The sequence below is a fragment of the Terrapene carolina genome, unplaced genomic scaffold (genome assembly GCF_002925995.2).
Source record: "Terrapene carolina triunguis isolate 2854851 unplaced genomic scaffold, T_m_triunguis-2.0 Scaffold69, whole genome shotgun sequence".
Lineage (NCBI taxonomy): Eukaryota > Metazoa > Chordata > Testudines > Emydidae > Terrapene > Terrapene triunguis.
In genome coordinates, this window is record NW_020664420.1 from 18,260,196 (window position 1) to 18,283,791 (window position 23,596).

The following is a 23,596-nucleotide window of genomic DNA, read 5'->3' on the forward strand; positions in this document are numbered from 1 at the left end:
GGTACTTGAAAGCTGCTTGTGTTTTGTCAATGGCCTTGACAAAGTTCTTCATCAGACCCAGCTTGATGTGTAAGGGTGGTAACAAAATCTTCCTTGATTCAACAAGTGGTGGATGCTGAACACTTTTCCTCCCAGGCTCCAATGACTGTCGGAGTGGCCAATCTTTCTTGATGTAGTGGGAATCTCTTGCACGACTATCCCATTCGCAGAGAAAACAGCAGTACTTTGTGTATCCAGTCTGCAGACCAAGCAAGAGAGCAACAACCTTCAAATCGCCACAAAGCTGCCACTGATGTTGGTCATAGTTTATGCACCTCAAAAATTGTTTCATGTTGTCATAGGTTTCCTTCATATGGACTGCATGACCAACTGGAATTGATGGCAAAACATTGCCATAATGCAGTAAAACAGCTTTAAGACTCGTCTTCAATGAATCAATGAACAGTCTCCACTCATCTGGATCGTGAACGATGTTGAGGGCTGCCATCACACCATCGATGTTGTTGCAGGCTACAAGATCACCTTCCATGAAGAAGAATGGGACAAGATCCTTTTGACGGTCACGGAACATGGAAACCCTAACATCACCTGCCAGGAGATTCCACTTCTGTAGTCTGGAGCCCAACAGCTCTGCCTTACTCTTGGGTAGTTCCAAAATCCCTGACAAGGTCATTCAGTTCACCTTGTGTTATGAGGTGTGGTTCAGAGGAGGAGGATGGGAGAAAATGTGGGTCCTGTGACACTGATGGTTCAGGACCAGAAGTTTCATCCTCTTCCTCGTCTGACTCAAGTGAGAATGATTCTGGTGCATCAGGAACCGGCAGTCCTTCTCCGTGGGGTACTGGGCATATAGCTGATGGAATGTTTGGATAATGCACAGTCCACTTTTTCTTCTTTGACACACCTTTCCCAACTGGAGGCACCATGCAGAAGTAACAATTGCTGGTATGATCTGTTGGCTCTCTCCAAATCATTGGCACTGCAAAAGGCATAGATTTCCTTTTCCTGTTCAACCACTGGCGAAGATTTGTTGCACAAGTGTTGCAGCATATGTGTGGGGCCCACCTCTTGTCCTGATCTCCAATTGTGCAGCCAAAATAAAGGTGATAGGCTTTCTTAACCATAGTGGTTATACTGCGCTTTTGTGATGCAAAAGTCACTTCACCACAAACATAGCAGAAGTTATCTGCACTGTTCACACAAGTACGAGGCATCTCTGCTCACTTTGGCTAAACAGAAAGGTGTCCCTTTGCAAAATCAAACACTGACAAATAAGAGAGCACGACACTGTATGATTTCTAGAGCTGATATAGGGCAATTTGTTCAGCAGAGTGATGTAAGCTTTGTTATGATTGCATCATCCATGACTTCTAGGAATAACATGATGCAATTCATATCATGTATGACGCAATACCAGCTTCAGATTGCATCATTCATTGTTTTGCCTAAAAAGCAAGTACTGTCCAAACCCAGTCATAGATTTATTCATAGATCCAGTCAAAGCTGTATTTTAGTCATTTCTGGTTTAAATTGAGATCCCTTCCCTTTATAACTCACTTATCCTCCACCATTCCCAAGTCAAGGGTCGTATATACTGACCCAATAGCATATCTTGAAAACTAGAGCCAATCAACAATTTTAAGCATCATTTTCGTTTTCAGTGACCCAGAATTAGTAAAGTTTGACTACATTTATTTCAGAAGCATTTTGGCTGTAGAGCAGTGCTATCAGAGGAAGATACAAAAAATTCTACAAGAAACAGTTATGACAATCTGCTCACAAGGGAAGTTTTCTCCTAAACACCATTGTTAGAAGCTGACTTATGCCCTGAAGCATGAGGGTTTAATCATTTCCAAAATTCTTTTTAATCTTTACTGTTATAAGTCTCAGAGTGGTAGCCGTGTTAGTCTGTATCAGCAAAAACAACGAGAAGTCCTTGTGGCATCTTAGAGACTAACAAATTTATTTGGGCATAAGGTTTCGTTGGCTCTAGCCCATGAAAGCTTATGCCCAAATAAATTTGTTAGTCTCTAAGGTGCCACAAGGACTCCTCGTTGTTTCTGTTATAACTCTGTATATTTGTTATCCATACAAATGTTCAATCGCTTCTGAATCCTGATAAACACTTAGCCTTAATACTTTATAACAATCACTTCCCACAGGCTAATTATGCATTGAGTAAATAAGTATTTATTAGTTTTAAGATTTGCCACTTTTCAACTTCATTGAACGTCCAATCCTTTGTTTTTGTATTATGAGAAAGGATGAACATTCCACCTTCTCTACACCGTTATTCTTTATACTGTACCTTTAACATGTCCTCTCTTATTTGTCTCCACCAGTCCTAATCTTTTCAGTCTCTCGATAGTTTTTCTATGCCTTTCATCATTCTTGTCACCTATTTCTGAACCCCTCTAATTGTATTCCAGGTGAGGGTTTACCATTGATCAATGTAATGACATTATGCTATTTTCAGTATTAATTTCTATCCCATCCTTATTTGATCTTTTAAAAAAAATTACTATTGCAAACTGCGCAGGAGCCGAATATGAATGTTTTACAGAAGAACGGACCACTGGGAAATTTGCTGAGAGGAAATTGTGAAACTAGAAGAAACTACTCTCTTAATCACTGGAATTAAGGATGCAGCTGAAAACCTCCAGGACCTCATAAATCACCATCTGAGGGAACATCAGATCCACCTGCAAGGATATTTTACCTATGTTTAACAGAGAAGAAAGAGGCGACCAGCAACTCTTTTCATCCTGCTGATCCACAAGCACTGACTGGGCTATTGTAACACAAATTATTATTATGAGGTCTGTCAAGACCCTGCAATTAATATTTTTCAGGCAAGAATTAATCAGATTTTTGTCTGACTCCAGAGGAGTCCCCAACTTTCCCAGGTGTCTGCAGCTAAAGTTCTCATTCCGATTTCATCCTTCTATTTCCAGTTACTCTCATGGTAGTGATAAAAAAGAAGAGCAATCACTTTCCTCAGTTCAACCTCGTGAGATCTTTTTCTGCCAGCACGGCTGGCGCATCCCTCATACTAAACTATGATTTAAGATTGATCATCTCCTTTTAATTAAAGTTTCCTCTTCAAAAAAGTTTATAATTATTTCTGGTATGATGATGATTACATTTGGCCTGCTCAAGATTAGGGTTATAGCTCAAAGAAGGGTTTACAAAAAGAAGTTATTTACCTTACTATAACTGTGATTCTTCATGAGGCTAGTATGTGGAAAACCCACTGTTAATATGTTTGAACACAATCCACGTGAGATCTGAATTTTTGAATATCAGTGTCCATTGAGGCCACACGTGCCCTGTGCCTCCACATGTTCCCGTACAAGAACATAAAAGGCAGGGGGTGATTGCGGTTTTCTCTGGGTTCCCTTGCAATTCTATGATCATGATGCTAAGGACTCCAAAATACAGGAATAGAGGGCAAGATGTTGTAATCAGTGTGGAACTCACATATCAAAGAACCCAAATAAATGTACGGTAAGTAACCATACTGTAGGCTAAGTAAGCATTCTATTTCCTCTGAGTATGCATCAGTGTGGAGCCCTCTGTATAGGGGGCTCTGATTGTGAACATTCAGTCCAGACAGATCAATATCATTTATGGCAGTGGTATGTCAGTAAATCAGGAGAGTTCAGAATGTTACAAAAAGAGCTTGAGAAGATTTATCCAAAGCTAAGATTCTGGCTCGCTGCCACAGGTGGTAAGAAGGAACTGAGGGAGGGTCATAGACACCCCGCCTCACCCTCTGTGCCCCTGTACGGAAGCACAGGGTGCACACGTGGCCCAAGACACTACCATTCAAGACTCCAATCTCACACTCCTAAAGCGGGGTTCACACTGACACATATTGGAAAAACACTGCTTCATCTAGAGGGGAGTCATCAGCTTTGAAAGTTTGGGAAACCATATACAGTAACTCCTAACTTAACATCGTCCCAGTTAACGTTGTTACATCGCTGATCTATTAGAGAACATGCTCGTATAAAGTTGCGCAATGCTCCCTTATAACGTTGTTTGGCAGCTGCCTGCTTTGTCCACTGCTTGCAAGAAGAGCAGCCCGTTGGAACTAGCTGGTGGGGGCTTGGAACCAGGGTGGGCCGGCAGCCCCCCATCACCTCCCCTAAGTTTCCTGTGCAGCTGCTGCCCAGCTTGCCAGGCGGTTCAGGTGTTCCTCCCCCCACTGCCGTGTGCTGCTCCTGCCATCTGCCTTGGAGCTGTTCCCGGGAGCCTCCTGGTTGCTGTGCCGGGGAAGATGGGGGCAGAGGGGTGCTGATGTCAGGGTGTCCCCCTTCCCCCACTCCTGTACCCCATCTCCTCAGACTGGGGGGGACACACCACAGGGCTCAGGATGGAGGGAGCTTGCTGATCTACTTAAAAAGGCGGTGTACTTAAAAGTGGGGTCAGCGTACTTAAAGGGGCAATGCAAGTCTCTCTCTCACACGTGCCCCCCCCCGTGTGTGTGTGTCTGTCTCACACACATATGCACCCTTCCCCCCCACACCTCAGCACTTTGGAAAGTGGAGGGAGTGGTGCACTCCATTGGGATAGCGTGGGTTCATCATCATGTTCAGTTTCTGCAGGGAAAGTTTGCAGCCACTGCCACGCATCTACAGTGTCTCCTCCCTTCATTTGTGCTGCTTTGTAGAGTGTGAGGCTACATTAATGTGTTAACCCTTGATGAACTAGCACTCGGCTGAGCTGTCAATTAGCAGCAAGGCATTCCCTGGGAAATATCCCACCCTCTTACTCCACCACCTCCACCAAGCTTCACAATCATTATTGCTGTGTACAGTATTAAACTGTTTGTTTAAAACTTATACTCTGTGTGTCTGTGTCTCTATATATACACACACACACACACACACACACCTACCTCTACCCTGATATAACACTGTCCTCGGGAGCCAAAAAATCTTACCGCATTATAGGTGAAACTGTTATATCGAACTTGCTTTGATCCGCCAGAGTGCGCAGCCCCACCCCCCCCGGAGCGCTGCTTAACCGCGTTATATCCGAATTCGTGTTAGATCGGGTCGCGTTATATCAGGGTAGAGGTGTATTTATATTTATTCTTCCCTGGAACCTAACCCCCCCATTTACATTAATTCTTATGGGGAAATTGGATTCGCTTAACATCGTTTTGCTTAAAGTAGCATTTTTCAGGAACATAACTACAACATTAAGCGAGAAGTTACTGTAGTAGATCCTATGGCCTGTTGATGCTCGTCTACCAGGATTGGTCAATCTCTCCCCCATTCTCCCTAAAACCCCAACATTCTTACAGTTAGTATTAACTATTTAGGATGAAGGCTTTCAGGTCTGTAATAAAAACTATTACCCTATCATAGAAAGCGCAAATACTGGGAACTGTAAAACAGGCTCTTTTTTCTATTTGAGTTTAAACTGTAGTGTGTAAAAAAAGTAGTGTGTTCTTTTTAGGAATAATTTCATCTTAAAAAGAGTTCCAATAGCAAAATACAAGGAACACCATTTAAGAAGCTTAAGTCTTGCTACAGGCTATGGCAGATGAAATTTTTAAAATAGACAGTCAACTAATATATATGAACAATTTTAGAAGTTAACATGTATATAGTGTCAGGAAGACATATTTCAACACTCAAGACAGAGTCCCTGCTCCACTCAAGACAGAGTCCCTGCTCCAAAAATGGGTCCTGCTCTAACGGATCAACCCCACTTTCCGTGAGCTTGCGCTACTACATTTATGACAATTTTACAAGCTTATAATAACTACATCCCCAATAAATTTTTTTATTAAAGCTAATGTTAAAATTATATAATATACAAGTTAAGAAAAGTGTGTTTGTACATCTGGGTATAGTGCTTAGATTATCCACAAATACAAGGTTTGTTTTTAAAGTTATAAGATACAGATAGGGCATAATCGGCAATAACCCAAATTTAGGTGAATGAATTTAAGAATACAGTTTAGATATTTAGCATTCAAGTATTCTATCCATGAAAAAAGTTATACAGAGTTGGTGGCGGAAAGCAAAATATATCAATGAATGAAGATTGTCCCCTCAGTAATTGAGAATTTAGGATAGGTTGTCCATTTAGAAAAAACAGTCCATTAGGAAAGTATTAGAGTTATTTTATTACACAACCAACTGACCATTCAAGTGAGCACTGCTAAGTTTTGTTGATTACATTCATAATACCAGCTTCAACCTACTTTGATCATGGAATCTTCCATTAACGTGGGCCCTGCTGTGCTGCTCCTGGCTTAACTGCTGCTCATGCAAATCTACAGGGGTAGGGTTAATACCAGTTCCTTCAAGATACATCCGGATTCGCTGCCGCCACTGCCACCTTAGAAAAGTAAAAAAGATTGGTACTAGTGTTGGAGCAGTCAAAACATTCATCAGATAAGGCCTTCATTTCACTCAGTCACTGGATACAATGATTTTATTTGATAGAATCATACTCAAAAAGTAACTAGATAGAACAATATTTTTTTAAAAAAATGCAGGAGAGGTCCAAATTCATAAGTCAGTTTAAAAAGCTTACCAACTTCGACCACCAAATCTATCAATTATAATTCAAATTAATTACAGAACTGATACAAACATGTATTTCACATCCATTTCTGTTTTGTTAAATGCTGATTGACAAATTCTCTGCGTCTGGGCATATCCACAGTGGAATACACACAGGGACCAACACTCAAAGAAGAATGGTACTTACATGTCCTTCCCTTTTCTCTCCAAATTGTTGCAACATTCTGTCTATTCCCCAGAGTAGAAAAAAAACAATTCCTCCTCACTTTTTTCCTATTTTACCTGGAAGAAACTACAGCAGTTTCTTCTCTAGTTTTGAGTAGCAAGCCTGAATATCTGAAGCAGTTACAAACAGATAATTGAAACACAGTGCCACTTGGTGGTGATGAGAATTAAGTATGGTAATTAGCAGCAAACGATTTGCTTATCAAATCACAACATCCCTCTCTCAGAAGGCTCTACGGATAGCCTAAAAAAAGAGACTAGATTGAAATAAAATCCTTTATTGTTTTATTTTGTTCCTCAAACAAGTTGAGCAGTCTCAACTTTATACAAACCCATACATGAAAAAATACATGACAACACATAAGTATGAGTGCTAATGGAACCTTTATATCATCCCCCCGCACTATGTATTATTGTAGGTGGGGCTGGTGGCACCACACTATTAAGGGTGCCCCACACTTCCCATTACAAGATCCTACTTATAATTTTACTAAACTAATCATTGGTCTGCCTCCGGTAGAATTTTTGGGGAAATTTCCAGCCAAAATTGTTCAGAGATTTCTGAGTGAGAGACTGGAGGAAAATATGTTTTGCCCATATTAAAAAATTCTGGTAACCTTTTCTTTGAGCCGTTCTAGTGCCCCCGGGTTTTGGAGAAGGAACTTTGAATTTGTCATGTGGTATCCTTTTCTGTCATGGATGTGCCTTCTCCTGTCCCCATGAAAATCCATGCAAATTTTGCCAACTTATAAGGTTCTGAAAAACTGCAAGTCACACGTGCTCAGTGGAGACTTGTTATACTTTAGAACCTAAAATCCCTAAAGATTCCATCCTCACTGAATGTGCTTGAACCTCTCACAGCTCCTAGCTCTGATCAGACTGAACATGCTCCCTCCAGCCCACAGCTACAAAGACAAAGCCAGACTTTCCCTGTCTTTAAAGGCAGCTGTGGGCCAGGGCCATACACTGGAAGGGACAGCAGGGAGCCTCTCTTCTGTGTCGTCCCCAAACCCCCCTCCCCCCCGCCCCCGTGATATCTAGGCAGCATGACACCTGATTCGAATGCAGACAGAACAGAAGCCAGACCGGGGGGAGGGAAAGGAATTGATTGAGTCATGAAGTCTGGTGAGACTGGCACTGGAGAAAAGAAACTAGGACTGGGAGCCAAGGGATGTGGTAAGGGGAGGCTGGGACTAGTTGGGCAAGGAGATTAAAGGAGTGGGTGGGGAATTGGTCTGGCTGGGTAAGGAGACAGACTAGATGTGGGGGGGAGGAGGAGGAGAGATTGGGAGTCTTACTGGCACTATTCCACTTGTAGAGACATGTGTCTAAGTTACCATGAGTCCAACAGGTACAGGACTCAGATAAAGAAAATTAAAAAAAATAAATGTAAGCCACCTCCTGAAGGGATCCAAAATAGCTTTTTCGATATTAAAAGCTAAACTGGACTCCAGCAATCACTTGTATTTTTAAATTGACAATTCAAGAATCCCTTGTACCATTTCCTTCAGAACTGATAGAAAAGTTCTCTCTTAGACAAGACCTAGTATAACAACTTGGAGGATTTTAGACTGGAGGAGGGGACAAAATTGGGTTTATAACAAAAGCCAAGCTGGAATCTTACCTGTGGAGAGGCTAAAGCCTCATCAAAATAGGTTTAGTTCCAGAGATATTAACAACAGAGCACTAGCATACAAGTCTACAAGCTGCAATAGCTTTTTAACACCATATCATCTAACATTGCTGTGACCAGATCTGATCAATTGTTGCAGCAGCATGAAGGCCAGCCACACCAGGACTCCAATATTAACACCAGTAGAAGAGCCACTTAAAATGGCGCAAAGTTTAGAAAGCTTCCTTACTATAGACCAGGTCAGAGTACTACTGGAATTACCAGTGTTGAAGTGATACTCCATTTACCCATGCAGATTGAATCATCTAGTTATTCATACGTAGTCTTGATAAACTGACCATATTGGTTTGTTTCAGTCATGATGGGGCATGGCAGAGTTGACATGCCATAAATCCCGTTTACGTTATAATCGGACTACAAACTGAATTTGCCTGTGACGGTAAAAAAAAAAAAAATGCACCAAATATTAACATGTAAGGTTCCTAGCACAAAAGGGTCTATGTCTGGCCCTCCTAGGCATTACAATAATACACTGCAATTATGAGATTTATTTTCATGACTAGTACAATTTCTTGAGCAAAAATGTTAACATACAAATTATGTTTTAGGGTATATTAAAATTCCACAAATATTTTTTCCCTTTCAATAAAGGTCTCAAATTTGGTATGTACAGGGGAACAATTCTTAGCCTGTTTCATAGCATTGTTTGTTCCACAGTTAGAGCTTGCCCTCTAATGCAAACTGCATTAAGATCATGCTTAGTTCTAGTTACCTGCTCATCAGTTCTTGTACAAATGTCTAGTAGCTATAGCTAACAAGCAAGCATTAGCACCAAAATGCTTCCCTTGTTTTACTTTGTGCCTAAGCCACTCTATTAACAATTGCAAGACCCTCACATTAGCAGTGATTAACTATGCAATTTGTATAATGTCGGAATTAGTTACCCTTCTATCTCTCTAGATACTAATATGGCCCTATCGCTGTACTGAGTGCCTCACAAGCATTCATGAATTTATTTTCACAACAATCCTGTGAGGGAAGTATTATTTTACAAATGGGGAACCAAGATAGGGAGTTTATGTCATTTACTCAAGGGCACATCATTAGTTTCTGGTAGAGTTAGAAACTGAACCTAGGTCTCCCAAACCCCAATTCAATGTCTTAACCACAAAGGCTCAAGGTCATCCTTCAAGGTGTTAAGCCTCAAAATTCAGTTCATGATTTAATGCACTTATTTTATTAATTTTCTTCTCTTGTTTGTACAACTGCCCATCATTACACATGCTCTCCTCAGGAAATATATTTTGTAAAAACAAAGATGATAGAATCCTACCTGAACTCACCACGATAAAACTTCTGTAATGCTTCTGGAAAGGAGTGTGTATATCGTACAGGCAAACACAAATGGCCCTCAGATCTAAAAGTGAAAAGACGACAGAACAATAGAGGTGGCAGTCAAATCAGTGAGAATAGGACCCTTTTGGGAGCGCTCTGCTAGCTACATCAAAGCAAAGTTCGATTTTCATTTCCTGTGGTTGTGATCTCTCTCACTAGGAAGTCAGGCATTATTCAGTGGCAGTGGGTTATAGAGCCCTTCACCTGTAGGTAGAGGAGTCAAATCCAGACAAGGATGCTACTGGCAGTTACTGCTACCAGGTGGCTATTTGGTAGCCTATGTGAAAACAGAATATGACTCATCTCAATGGACAAGTTGTATACATTCAAAATCACAACAAATATACCTAGGCAATCTTGCTGGCAATTCTTACAAAGAAGCAAACAATTACACAGCACAGACCTACGCTGTTATCCCTAAAGGACAGGACTAAGGCTCAATGAAGAAGTGTGGGCAAACTTGCACTGCCTGTTATGTACCTTTTCTGTGGCTACAAGACTTCAGTCTCCAGGGTTGTCAAACCACTTTTCACCAGTACTATATTCAAACATGTCTTTTAAAAACTGGCAGCTAAGCAGTATTTCTCTGCCCTCAATCTGAACTGGCATATGAAAGGTATTTGTTTGGTTTTTGTTTTTTGCCATGGCAGCTCTGACTAATAGGATGCAAAAGAGCAGAATGCCTTAGGCTACCAAATATTTCATGTGAAATGAGGAAATGGATTTACTTACACAAGCTTACTATGACCATAGGCAAGTCACTTGATCTGTGTTTCTGTAAATGGAGAGACTGTTTTCCTACTCATAGTGGTTGTTGAAATTAAAGTGTTTGTGAGGCATTCTGATACTATGCGGACAGGGGGCCACATGAGTACATATATAACAGGGGTGGCCAACCTGAGCCTGAGAAAGAGCCAGTATTTACCAATGTACATTGTCAAAGAGCCAAAGTAATATATAATGATTGTATGCGTATATCTGTGTGTGTGTGTGTATATATATCTAGATCTATATATGCACACACAATCATATACTTTAATAATGTATATTTATTATACATTAATAAATATACATTATGCATTTATAATGTATAGTTAACTATAACAATTTGTCTTAACCTTTTACTTAGCGGGACTTCTGGCAATCTTTGCTTTCAACAATTCCCTTGAAGTTTGGTTTGTATTCAGTTGTGCTCACACGCAGCAGTTCTCTTAAGTGGCTGTCTTTCAAAATGGATCAGTGCTTGGATTTCACATGTTTGAGTGTTGAGAAAACAGACGCACAAAGACAGGTCAAGGCAAACAGAGATTAATTTTAGGGCTGCACCTCTGATGTTGGGGTATTTATCCTTTGGTACAGATTTCCAGAAAGTAAGGGTCCCCTCTGTCTTCTGAACAGTTTTCAATCTGTCATCTTCCAGAAGTTCTATTATTTCCATCTGGGATGTTGCTTCATCAGTGACTAAAGGGGGATTCAGACGATTTGTTTCAGCACTAAAAGGGTCAATCAGAAATCTGATTTGAGCTCTTTTCCACTGCAAATCTTGGAATCTTTCCTCAAAATTGTCCTTAAGATCTTTAATCATGCTCGTATATCTAGTTGTGCTCCGTTTTAGGGGTTCTGCTGCATCTTCTTTTGATCTGGCTTGAAGTTGTGACATTGAAGGAAAGTGCGTCAGCTCTCTCTCAAGCATTTGTCCGTGAAACATCTGCAGTTTGTTCATGAACACAAATACGCTTTGCACTAGATCAGACAGCAACTGGAATTTTCCTTCTAAGTCCATGTTTAGTTTATCCAAATGCAGCAGCATGTCTGCAAGAAATACCAAATCTAGAACCCACGCAGGATCTGTAAAGCTCAGGGTGTTTTCTGTGCTTCTCCTCCATAAACAATTTTACTGGTTTCAGGAGCTCTAAAAAACAGGAAATAACTTTACCTCTCAAGAGCCATCGAACTGCGCAGTGAAATGGCAAATCGGCAGGGAAGTCGTCTTCATCCAGTTCTTCGATTAGATTTTGAAATTGTCTGTGATTGAGTGCATTTGAGCGAATGAAATTCACAATGTGCAAGACAGGTTTCATGACATGATCAAATTTGAAATTTTTAGATACCAGTTGCTCCCACTGAATAATACAGTGAAATGTCCAAAATTTGGGAAAACTCTTATCAGACTTACAAAACCCTACTAATACATTCACAGATCCCCAAATGGACAGAGCCCCACCCATTGCAATGGCAGTGAGCTTCTGTAAAGGGAAGTGGTGTTTCGCAACTATCAACATCAATGCCTCCTTTAGATCCCGTCCATGAGTTCCGTCCTTTAGTGACAAGATATCAAGGAGTTCTTCCCTTACAACACAGTCGTCAGACATAGTCCGGACAAATACCGATAATTGAGGTTTATCCTGTACATCACACGACTCATCCAAAGCGATGCTCAAATACTCACACTGCTGAAGTTGCAAGTGCAGTTGCGATTGGATGTCACTGTTCAGGTTGGAGAGTCTGCGTTCTATTGTGTGGCGGGAAAGCTGCAGGCCAGAAATTTCCTTTTGTAGATTCTCATTCTCTGGTGACAGGATTAAAATCATATCAGTGAGGCACGTTTTTATAAACTCGCCTTCAGAGTAGGGCTTTTTTGCACGGGCTATGTGCCAGCCACATAATAGGAGGCCAATGTTACAGTCTGCGATCAGCTGGTAAATCTGGTGAAGAACTGGGCTTCTACATGTGTTTGTTTTTTCAAAGTTTTCCGTTTTAAAGTGCGGAGTTCAGAACCTTGTGGGAATTCTTGATCCATATGTGCATGGCTAGAAGTGAAATGACGCTGCAAGTTTGAAGATTTGAACTGAGATACACATGTCTGGCAAAGACGACACATGGTCTTACCATTACGTTCAATGAAAAAGTACTTATTCTCCCACTCCTGTTGGAAGCCTCGATTTTCATCTGTGAATTTTCTTTTCCATTTGCACTTGCCTTCCATTGTTAGATGGTGTAAGAAAAATTTTGATTAAAAATTTCCACACCAGCTAGTCACTGTGTGCTTTATTTAAGGAGACACAGGCATGGGCCAAGGGTTGCTGGATGCCTGGCTCTGCTCCAGGCCCCGCCTCCCACTCTTCCCCTCCACCAAGTCCCTACCCCCACCCCACCTCTTCTTGCCCCATCTCCGCCCTGCCTCTTTCCGCCCCATTCCACCCCCTCCCCCAAGTGAGCCATGTCCTGTCTCCTCCCCTTCCCAGAGCCTCCTACTGGCCGCGAAACAGCTGATCGTGGTGGGCAGGAGGCAAGGGGAGGGAAGAGGAGGCGCTGGGGGAGGCAGAGGGGTTGGGCGCTGCGTCCTCACTCCTCCCCTCCCCAGAGCCTCCTGCTGGCTGCGAAACAACTGATTGCGGTAAGCAGGAGGCACAGGAAGGGAGCGGGAGGTGCTGGGCTGAGATGCAGAGCTGCCAGCTGGTGGGAGGCGCTTGGGGGGATGGAGGGAGAGGGGGGCTGATAGAGCTGCCAGTGGGTGCTGAGCACCCACCATATTTTCCCCCAGAGTCAGCTCCTGGCAGGAGCTGCATATTATCTTCTGAAGAGACGCAAGCAACTCTGGAGCCGTACGTTGGCTACCCCGATATATAACATACTAATAGCCCTACTAATTGGGCAGGTACTTTTTGGGAGCCTGTTGATAGCAGACCAAACAGAGCTTTTTAACCTCTTCTTTCTTTCTGGGACTTGAACAGATCTCCAGTGCTGTCTGTACACTACAGCAGGTATGAACCTCATCAGTTTCACTGTTTGGCATCACTTTTAAACAGACCATAGAAGAAGAGGTTAACTCACCTTGTGCAGTAACTGGAGTTCTTTGAGATGTGTCCCCCTCTAGGTGCTTCACTTCAGATGTGCATGTACCCATGCAATTTTGATTGGAGATTTTCGGTAGCAGTGCATGTGCTTGCTGTACACAGCCTCATGGCCGGCACTGAGGCGATATAGGGCTGCGCAGGCGAACCACCCTCAGTTCCTTCTCTATTGCAAAGTCCCTAGAGGGGATTCCAAAATAGAGGGGAAGGAGCACTGGCGGTGAAGCATCCATAGGGACACACATCTCGAAGAACTCCAATTAGCAAATGAGGTAAGTAATCTCCCCTTCTTTGAGTACTGCCCTTTGGGTGCTTAACTTCACGTGACTACCGATCAGTACCCTCATCCAGAGGTGGGAGCTTCGGAACTGATTCCAAGATCGAAGACAAGACTGCATTTCCAAGGGCAGTTTCTGATCTAGAAGAATGGACCACCATGTAATGATTGGCAAAGGTGTGTATCAAAGTCCAAGTTGCAGCCTTGCAAATCTCCACAATAGGAACATGTTTGAGTAATGCCAGAGAGAGAGAGATTTTGTGGAATGGGCTATACACTCTAGGAGGAGATTGTATATCAGGAGATTCATAACAAGAAATAATGCATCCAGAAATCCACCTGGAGCGTCTCTGAGTGGAAACCGTGATCCCTTTGGCTCTGTCAACAATTGATACAAATAGGATGGGAGATTTCCAAAACAGCTTGGTTCTGTCGAGACAGAAGGCTAACCCCCTTCCAATGTCCTCCCTGGTGTGATGTGGTTTCAGAAAAAAGACTAGGAGATGGATGACCAGGGCTGATATGAAATTCAGAGAATACCTTAAGAAAGAATTTAAAATGTGGATGTAACAAAACCTCATACTTGAAAAATACTGTAAATGGGGAGGGGTGCACACCATTACACCCCCTATTCCCTGACTCTTTGGGCAGAGGGGATGGCCTTTTTGGTGACTATATTTGTGGAAAGGTTAAGGAGGTAATAGGGAGCTATTGGTTCAAAGGAGGTCTCATAGGACACCTAAAGTACCAAGTTTAGATCCAATACAGGAATGGATTCTTTAATCTGAGAGAAATGGTTCCTCAATCTCTTGATAAACCTCAATGTCATGAGATGAGTGAATACAGAAAATCCCTCAACTGGGCTATAACAGCTTTTCATTCCCACCAAGTGGGCTCTGATAAAACTCAGATAATCCTGACTTTCAATTTCAGAAGGTAGTCAAGAAAAGCCAAGAGGGAAGAATGAATGGAGGAAAGGCAATGCTGGTCACACCAATGGTTCAATCTCTTCCACTTTTGGAGCTAAATATTTCACATGGATCCTTTCCTACTGTTTAACAACACCTGTTGTACCTCTGTGGAACAGGAAGTCTTTATTCCTACAAACCATGGAGTAGCCAAGCCCTGAAGAATTCCTAAGTTGGGGTGGAAGGTCTGACCAGCATCTTGAAAGAGGAGATGAGGAATGGTTGGAAGACACACTACTTGACAAACGGCCAGGTGAATGAGGTAAGGATACCAGAACGGTCTTGGGCACGTTGGAACTATTTGTATGACCTTGCCTTGCTTGATTTTGTTCACCACTTCTAATACTAGATGCATTGGGGGAAATGCATACAGAAGGCTCCTCATCCATGGAATGAGTAAAGGTTTTCCCAGTGAATGAAGGCCGAGACCCCCTCTTGAACAAATCTATCTCAACTTCATGTTGGTGGCAGTGGCAAAAAGGCTCAACTTTAGAAACACCAAGGCCAGAAAGATGTGATTGAGAGTTCAAGAATCTAACTCTCACTTGTAATCTTGGGAAAAAAGTGTCTGCTGAGAGCATCTACTGTGTTGTTTTGTATGCCTGGAAGATACATCACCATAATGAGGATGTAACTGACTATACACCAGTTCCATAGCTTTATTGCTTCGGCACAAAGAGACGAGGGTCTCACTCCCCATTGTTGATTGATGTAAAACATGCAAGCTATGTTATCTGTCATGATCTCGATAGATTTGTCTCTGATAAGTGGGAGAAAGTGAATAAGGCATTCCTAGGTGGTCTCAGCTCCAGAAGGTTGATGTACAAATGCACTTTTTGAGTAGACCATCTGCCCTGAGTGGTATGTGTCCTTAGATGCGCCCTCCTCCCAAAGATGCATCTGTCATTACGGTAATTGTTGAATAAAGGGGGCACACACACAGATGTTATGAGGATCCTTCCATCAAGTGAGGACGTCTCATACTTGATGGAGGATTGATATCACTCTGTCCAGACTCTCTTTGTTCCATGAATAAACTGTTCTGAGTCACCCCTGGAAGCAGCAATGGTGTAACCTTGCATGATGTGTTACAATGGTACAAGCTCCCATATGTCCCAAGAGTTGGGGACAATTTCTTGCCAAAGTCCGCTGGCTTATCTGAATCTTTGCAATGAGGTCTGATAGTCATGAGTCTTTCCGTGGCGATGTAAAATCTTGCTGGTACTGCATATAAGGATGCCCCTAAGGCATGTACAGGGGTCAGCGTGCACTTTTTGATGATGAGCTGGAGACCTAGCCTGAGGAAAAAGGCTAAGGCTATCTTTACGGCAAAAAGAACCTTGTAAGACTGATCCTTGATAGCCCACTGCCAGAACCATTGAGAATACTTTCAGAGCAGAGGAAAGTCTGAATAGGAGTACCCGATATTGGAAGTGGTCCTGGCTGACCAGAAAGCAAAGGAATCTCTTGTGAGGTGAGTGAATTGCAATGTGAAAATATGCGTCCTGAAGATCAAGGTCCGAAAACCAATCCCCTGGACCCAATGATTAAATTATTCCTACAAGAGGCATCCCGAACTTCTGTGCTTTCACAAAGTTGTTTAAAAGTCTTAGATCTAAAATAGGTCTCCATCCCCTCTTTTTTTGGGACCAGAAAGTACTTGGTCCTCCCTGTGCTGAGCAGGAACTGGTTCTATGGCTCCTAAACATAGCAGGGACTCGATCTCCTCTCTCAGCAAGTGCTTGTGAGAGGAGTCCCTGAAAAGGGATGGGAGAGATGTAAAAATGGATGGAGTAACTCAACCTTCTGACCTCCAATACCCATCTGTACTCTGTTCCCATGCTAGCTGAAAGCAAGGGAAATGGTCCACATTGGGAGGGAGGTGGATAAATTGATGCACCCAACATTCATTCATAAGACTGGGTTAACACTAGTGCGTTGGTGACAGAGAGATGCAAATTTATACTCCAGATTACTCTATATGATTTACTAGAGACAGAGACCAAGATTTTCAAATTTAGGATACAAATTAAGATCCCAAATAAAACTGTTACTTACCTGTAGAGTAACTGTTGTTCTTTGAAATGCATTGTGCGCAAATACATTCCACTACAGGTATAAGTGTGCCCAATGCACTTGAGTTGGAGACTTTTGCCAGCAGTACCACTGGACAACTAGTCCTATCAGGCGAGGGCATAAAAGGGGCATGGCTGCCGCCTCCCTCTCTGTTCCTTCACACCGCTGTATGTAATGTCCAAAGTAGGTGAGAGGATCATGGAATGCACAACAGCTCTTGAAGAATAGTTACTATACAGGCAAATAATGTTTTTTAATCCTTCAAGTGATTGTGCACATGTACCAGGAATAGAAGCCTTTTCCTCTGTGTTGGTGAGGAACTTCTATCACTCCCAATTCTAGAAGAGATCAGAGTTCTTGAAGTAATACAGTCTCGTGAGAAGTGTCCCTGAAAAGGGATGGGGGGGGGTGGAGAAAGGGAGGGAGGTAAATTGGATAATATATCCCTCTTTCGCTGTACTGAGCACCCACTTGTCTGACATGATCCTTTCCCAGGCACAGTGAAAAAAGGGCAGGCATGATCCAAAGGGAGCAAATATAGTTGGTGTGTTGTCCTTGACCAAGAAGTCAAAATGACTGCTTGGAAGATAACAAGGAGTCTGGTGGCACCTTAAAGACTAACAGATTTATTTGGGCATAAGCTTTCGTGGGTAAAAAAAAAACCTCACTTCTTCAGAGGTTTTTTACCCACGAAACCTTATGCCCAAATAAATTTGTTAGTCTTTAAGGTGCCACCGGACTCCTTGTGGTTTTTGTGGATACAGACTAACATGGCTACCCCCTGATGCTTGGAAGATGAAACTGTCTGGTCAGAAGGGCCTCCTTCCGATGAAGATGGATGGAGACATCAAAGAGACCTTGACTCTCTCTTAGAGGCATATTGTGACTTCTGTTGGAAATAGGGTCTGGAGTAAGACTGGGGCCTAAACGATTTCCTCTTTGTAACTGGATTATAAACTCTTAACGAACAAAGTATTATGCAAGAGTCCCTCAGTGTGCACACAGCGTCATCTGATTCAGCAGAAAACAATACAGAACCCTCCAAAGGTAAGTCCTCTATTGTGCCCTGTAGCTCCCCTGGAATGTCAGAAGGCCACAGCCAGGAAGAATGCTGCAAGATGACTGCAGTGGCTATAGAACACGAAGCTGTATCAGTGGCGTGGCTGCCTGAGGGATGTACAAGCCATAAGATGCTCCTCAGAAATCAGAGCTAGAAACTGTTCTTTATATTCCTCTGGCAACCTGTCAGCAAATTTGGAAATTGCAGAGTAATTAATAAAATATTTTGACAAAAGAGCCCAATAGTTAGTGAGGTTCATTTGAAGAGTGATGGTGGAATAAACCATTTGTATGTATAACTCCAGCTTCTTAATTTTCTTATCCTTGGGAGCAACCTTAGGATGAGATTGACTGGAATAGTCATTAGCAGCTGTGATTACCAAAGAATCATCAACTGGATGAATAAAGAAACAGTCAAAATCAGGAGGGACTTTGTATCATCTGTTCGCTTGCTTTGCCAAAGGAGGTATAAAGGCCAGAGTCTGCCAGAGAGTTTTCACTAGCTGAAGTAAGGCTTCAGTGATGGGACAACTCTTCCTGGTGCAGGAGACTAAAATATCTAGGACAGTATGTGGATTCTCTTGCACAGGTTCTGCCTGCATCCCTAAAGAAGAGGCAACCTTCTTCATGAGGTCCCAAAAGACTCTGAAGTCCTCCAGGAAGAGATGGGGGGGAGGGCAGGACTCTGAAGTGATTGCCTTATCTGGTGAAGATGGAGAAACATGGGGAGGAAGATCTAAGGGCTCCTCCGTTAATTCCTCCTCCTCCTCCACAGGTCCAGCTCAGTGGATTGAAGGATAGTAGCAGGATACTGAGCAGAAGTTTCCCTCAGTGAGGAAGTAGGAGACTTCCTCCTAGAGTGTGACTGTGATGGAGGTCTACAGTCTCTTGGAGAAGCCCAAGACCAGTAAGTCCTGAGGATACTGCACAAGCTAAGCCATCCACAGTGGGAGACCCCATGCTAGGATTTCCTTATAGGAAGATCAGTGTTGACCTTGGGGTCTTGTAGTGGTAAAAGACCTGTAAGATGATCTAAACAACCTTGAAGGTGTGACAGGCTCCTCTTTCAGAGTTGGAAGAAGAAACAGACATCCTCAGAGTATGGAGGAGCAGTTCCCCTCGATGTTCTACATGACCCAAGTATAGACACACATTAAGGTCCAAAGGAAGCAAGGGTTGGGGTGGAGGGAACACAGACAAAATGATCGGTGCCAGCCTAATTGGTTGGATAGCTGACTAACAGATGGAGCCAAGGGTGCCAGGTGCATTAGGGAGCTGACAGTGGTTGCACCGAAGGACAGTCTAGCAGGGAAAACAAAGGAGGACTCACACACACACCCCGAGAAGACAAGATGGCCTGCACCATGGAAGGCACCTTAGGTAAGCATGTCAGTGGAGCAGATGGTGCTGATGGGGAGCCAAGGAAGACTGAAATGGGTGAAAGGAGGACTAAGAATCCAGCACAGGTAAAAATATGGGGCCTCAACAGCCCTGAAGGTGCCAAGTCAGAAGTGATGCCTCAGACAGGACCAGTGTACCTCAAACTGGTACCAGAGGACTTACCAGAAATTTTCTGGGGAAGTCCAAGACTTCAAGCTCATCAGCATCAGAATGCCTGCATTGTTTTGAGAAAGCTGACAGGAAAGATGAAGCATGACGTTTGTCACTAGACTTGCATTTTGAATCAGAAGGAGTTGGAGGGGCACTTCTGTTTGATTCTGAGTCCCCTGCCTCACAATAAGAGCTCAATTCTAATGCCCGGACACATCACCTCTTTCATGAGGTGAACCCTCTATTTTTCGGTTGTGGTGGGGAAGGAGGTACAATAAAGTATCTGTCCCTCACACGGCCCTCCCCAAGACAAATCAAGCAGCAATTCCGCCTATCTCTGACAAGGATGACAGCCCTGCATGTGGCATACAGCTTAAAACCTGGGAATTTTTCCCCACACTAAAGTCCTCCACGCTAGCTACAAAAACTGCAACTTTCTAACTAACTATACCACTAACCACTGCTAACTATATACTATAAGTTTTAGAGACACTGGTTAACTGAAGCAAATGCTACAGGGGCTCCACCTCTCATCACAGGCACGGGAAGGAGCTGAGAGGTAGGTGGCGGACACACACTCTTTATGCCCTCACCTGAGAGCAGAAAGAGAACTGAGACACATAGTCGACGTAGTTGTACTGCTGGCAAAAGTCTCCAACTTGAGTGCACTGGATGCGCACACATCTGCAGTGGAATGCAGATGTCCACAGTCATTCTAAGGAAAACTATGTTTAAGCACCTGCCTGATTTTCAACAGGAACTATTGGGTGCTTGGCATTTTTGAAAAAAAAAAAAAAAAAAAAAAAAAAAAATCAGACAAGTGTCTAAACACAGGTTTAAATGCCTAACTTTAGACTCCTATTTTTGAAGATCTTGGTCTTCAACTTTAACTCCATATGGCCTTGTCTAGACTAGAGATTTTGGGCTGGTCCCGCTGTTAATTTACTCCTGGGGGAATTCTGCACCACTGCACATCTGCAGAATTCATGTCCCCCCCCCCACAGAAAATACATTCTGCTGGAGATGTGCTGCAATTACACCTTTCGCCCACCACGGGCTGCTGTGGTGCCAGAAGAGAGGGCAGCTGGCTCAGGGCTAGAGCAGCCAGCTGTGCAGAGGGAGAAGGAGAAGCTGCTTTCCTCACAGCACCCTGCCCGCGAGGCCAGGTGAGGAGGCACAGGATATGGGGGGGATAGACTGAGTGGGGCACATGGGGCTCCTGGAGGGGGTCACAGGAGCTAGTGGGGTGACAGCATTGAGCCAGCAGCTGAGTGGGAGAGGGGTGCAGGGCTACATGAGGATGGGGGTGGAGGGTGGCTGAGTGGGGGTGTAGGCCACATGGGAATAGGGGGAGGAACAGTAGCTGACTGGGAGTGCAGGCCACATGGGAATATGGAGAGGAAGGGTAGCTGACTGGGGGTGCAGGGACACACAGGAACAGGGACAAATGTGTCTTACTGCATGAGGGAGGCTCCCCAACTCCCTAACAATCCCTCCCTCTCCCCCACCCAAACCCCGCCCCCCCAAAAAAAACCCTGTTCCATACTTCTCCCACTTACACCCAACAGCCCTCCAGGTTCACTCCCAGGCTCCTTCCCAGCAATTACTTGCCTCTCCTTCAGCTCCTCCATTACCTCTGATCCCCAGAAGCCTTTGCACTGTTTCTGAGGGGTGCAGGAAATACATTTCTTTATTGTAGTTTAAATTAATTACTACTCAAAGTTCTTTATTAATATGCCTAGTAAGGAATCTGTCAAAAAACATTTCCTGAATCTTTTTTGTTGTCTTTATTGCTACAGACATATCTGCTGACAGGTATTTTGAAATAAATTACCAAAATAATTGAAAATGGCGTGACTATATGGTGTTATTTTGACAAATAAAATATGCAGAATTTTAAAATATTGTGCACAGAATTTTTAATTTTTTTTAAACACAGAATTCCCCCAGGAGTAGTTAATTGACACAATTAACTTGAGTTTACATGATTGCATGTGCAAATCTAGACACTGTAAACATTTGTTCATGGACAAATATTTGTTCCTGGTTCCATGGCTGGGAACAAACTTGTGTCCTCTGGAAAAGCATTTGTGGAGTGTTTAGATCATGTACAATTCTATTAGCTTGAGTCGCCTATCAATTAACTCGCATTACAAAAAGACCAACAACTCTAGCCTAGGAAAAGCCCAACAGCAGTCAAGAGACTTTCAGGAAGCAAGAAATATTCTCACCTTGAAACAACAGTAGTTAATCTCCATTCATCAAGTGTAGACTTGCTTTTTGCTTTGGAGCCAGCATGGGGTTCAAATGATATTAGGCTCACATGAACATGGATGGAAAGAGCTACTGACTATAGCTATAAGTAAAAACATATCTGCTTGATAATACTGTTCACCTTAATAATGGCAGCAGTTTAATCTGATAACTAAAACTGCACACTGAGTAATAATTGTACTCTATGTAGTATGTATAGTACTGTGGTTTACATTAAGTAGAGAGACTGCTTTCCCAAATGTGGTGTTCTTACCTTTCTGGATCAGTATTTACTCCAATAACTGGTTTAAATCTGTCAAAGACTTTACTAGCTGCCAGCAACATGGTGCCATCACCTAAAGAAAAACAGCATAAAGAACAGCTGATTACTTTTACTTAAGAACTTAAGTATTCCAAACTAAACTGAGTGTCATATACAAACATTAACGTTGCAATCGTATTTTTAATGTTTTTATACAGGCAGTAGGTTAAATAGGTTGCACAAAAATAAAACGAGTTGTTATTCTGCACTGAAAACATTTGTCTGGCCTTCAAACTGAATGTTGGGTACTGCCAAGATATTAAATGAATTCAGAATTGCAGTGAAAATCCAAGGTTTATAAGAAGCACAATGGAGCAGCACTGAAAGCACCACTTATCTGATGCTTGGACAATATATTTTGCACTGGAAAATCTTAGATTAGCATCTGTGGAGGTTTTTATATGTTAATGAAAACTGGAATTTAAGAAAAGCCAAACTTCTAGACTACCTTTTCTAAGAAAAAAGGGGCTGTTAATTATTTTTTTATCAGAACTACAACTAATACGAGAGGGGAATAAGGTACATCTGTAATACATCATGCACTTCAGAAATAGCATTTGGGTTTTAGTTCTGCTTCAATTGTACGTGATGTTCTCTTTTTAAATTATGGCTTCCAGTTGTTTATTATCCAACAGAGGTCTTAGATGTTTTCCTAATAACGGGGTGTCAAGGCTGTATCCCCACCTTGAACTTTAGGGTACAAGTGTGGGGGCCTGCATGAGGACTTCTAAGCTTAACTACCAGCTTAGTTCTGGTCCGCTGCCACCATTCCCTTCCCTGGGAAGCTTTTAGAAACTTTTCACCAATTCCCTGGTGAATACAGATCCAAACTCCTTGGATCTTAAACAAGGAGAAATTGACCCTTCCCCCTCCTTCCTTTCACCAACTCCTGGTGAATACAGATCCAAACCCCCTTGGATCTTAAAAACAAGGAGAAATCAATCAGGTTCTTAAAAAGAAGGCTTTTAATTAAAGAAAAAGGTAAAAATCATCTCTGTAAAATCAGTATGGAAAATAACTTTACAGGGTAATCAAACTTAAAGAGCTCAGAGGACCCCCCTCTGTCTTAGGTTCAAAGTATAGCAAACAAAGATAAACACTCTAGTAAAAGGTACATTTACAAGTTGAGAAAACAAAGTAAAACTAAGACGCCTTGCCTGGCTTTTTACTTACAAGTTTGAAATATGAGAGACTTGTTTAGAAAGATGGGGAGAACCTGGATTGATGTCTGGTCCCTCTCAGTCCCAAGAGTGAACAACAACCTTAAACAAAGAGCACACCAAAGCCTTTCCCCCCCCCCAAGATTTGAAAGTATCTTGTCCCCTTATCGGTCCTTTGGGTCAGGTGTCAGCCAGGTTACCCGAGCTTCTTAACCCTTTACAGGTAAAAGGATTTTGGAGTCTCTGGCCAAGAGGGATTTTATAGTACTGTACAC

General features: G+C 42.7%; 1 protein-coding gene across 3 annotated transcripts in view; it reads right to left on the minus strand.

Moving 5' to 3' along the window:
- NADK2 (NAD kinase 2, mitochondrial) overlaps positions 1–23,596 on the minus strand; it is a 73,726-nt gene that overhangs the window by 24,547 nt on the left and 25,583 nt on the right. For all 3 annotated transcript variants that reach the window (XM_029910887.1, XM_026649049.1, XM_026649048.1), the window contains exons 4-6: positions 22,114–22,195; positions 9,740–9,823; positions 6,224–6,360 (exon numbers count right to left, since the gene is read on the minus strand). In XM_029910887.1, the coding sequence (XP_029766747.1) occupies positions 6,224–6,360; positions 9,740–9,823; positions 22,114–22,195 (303 nt within the window). The remainder of the gene's footprint in view (positions 1–6,223; positions 6,361–9,739; positions 9,824–22,113; positions 22,196–23,596) is intronic.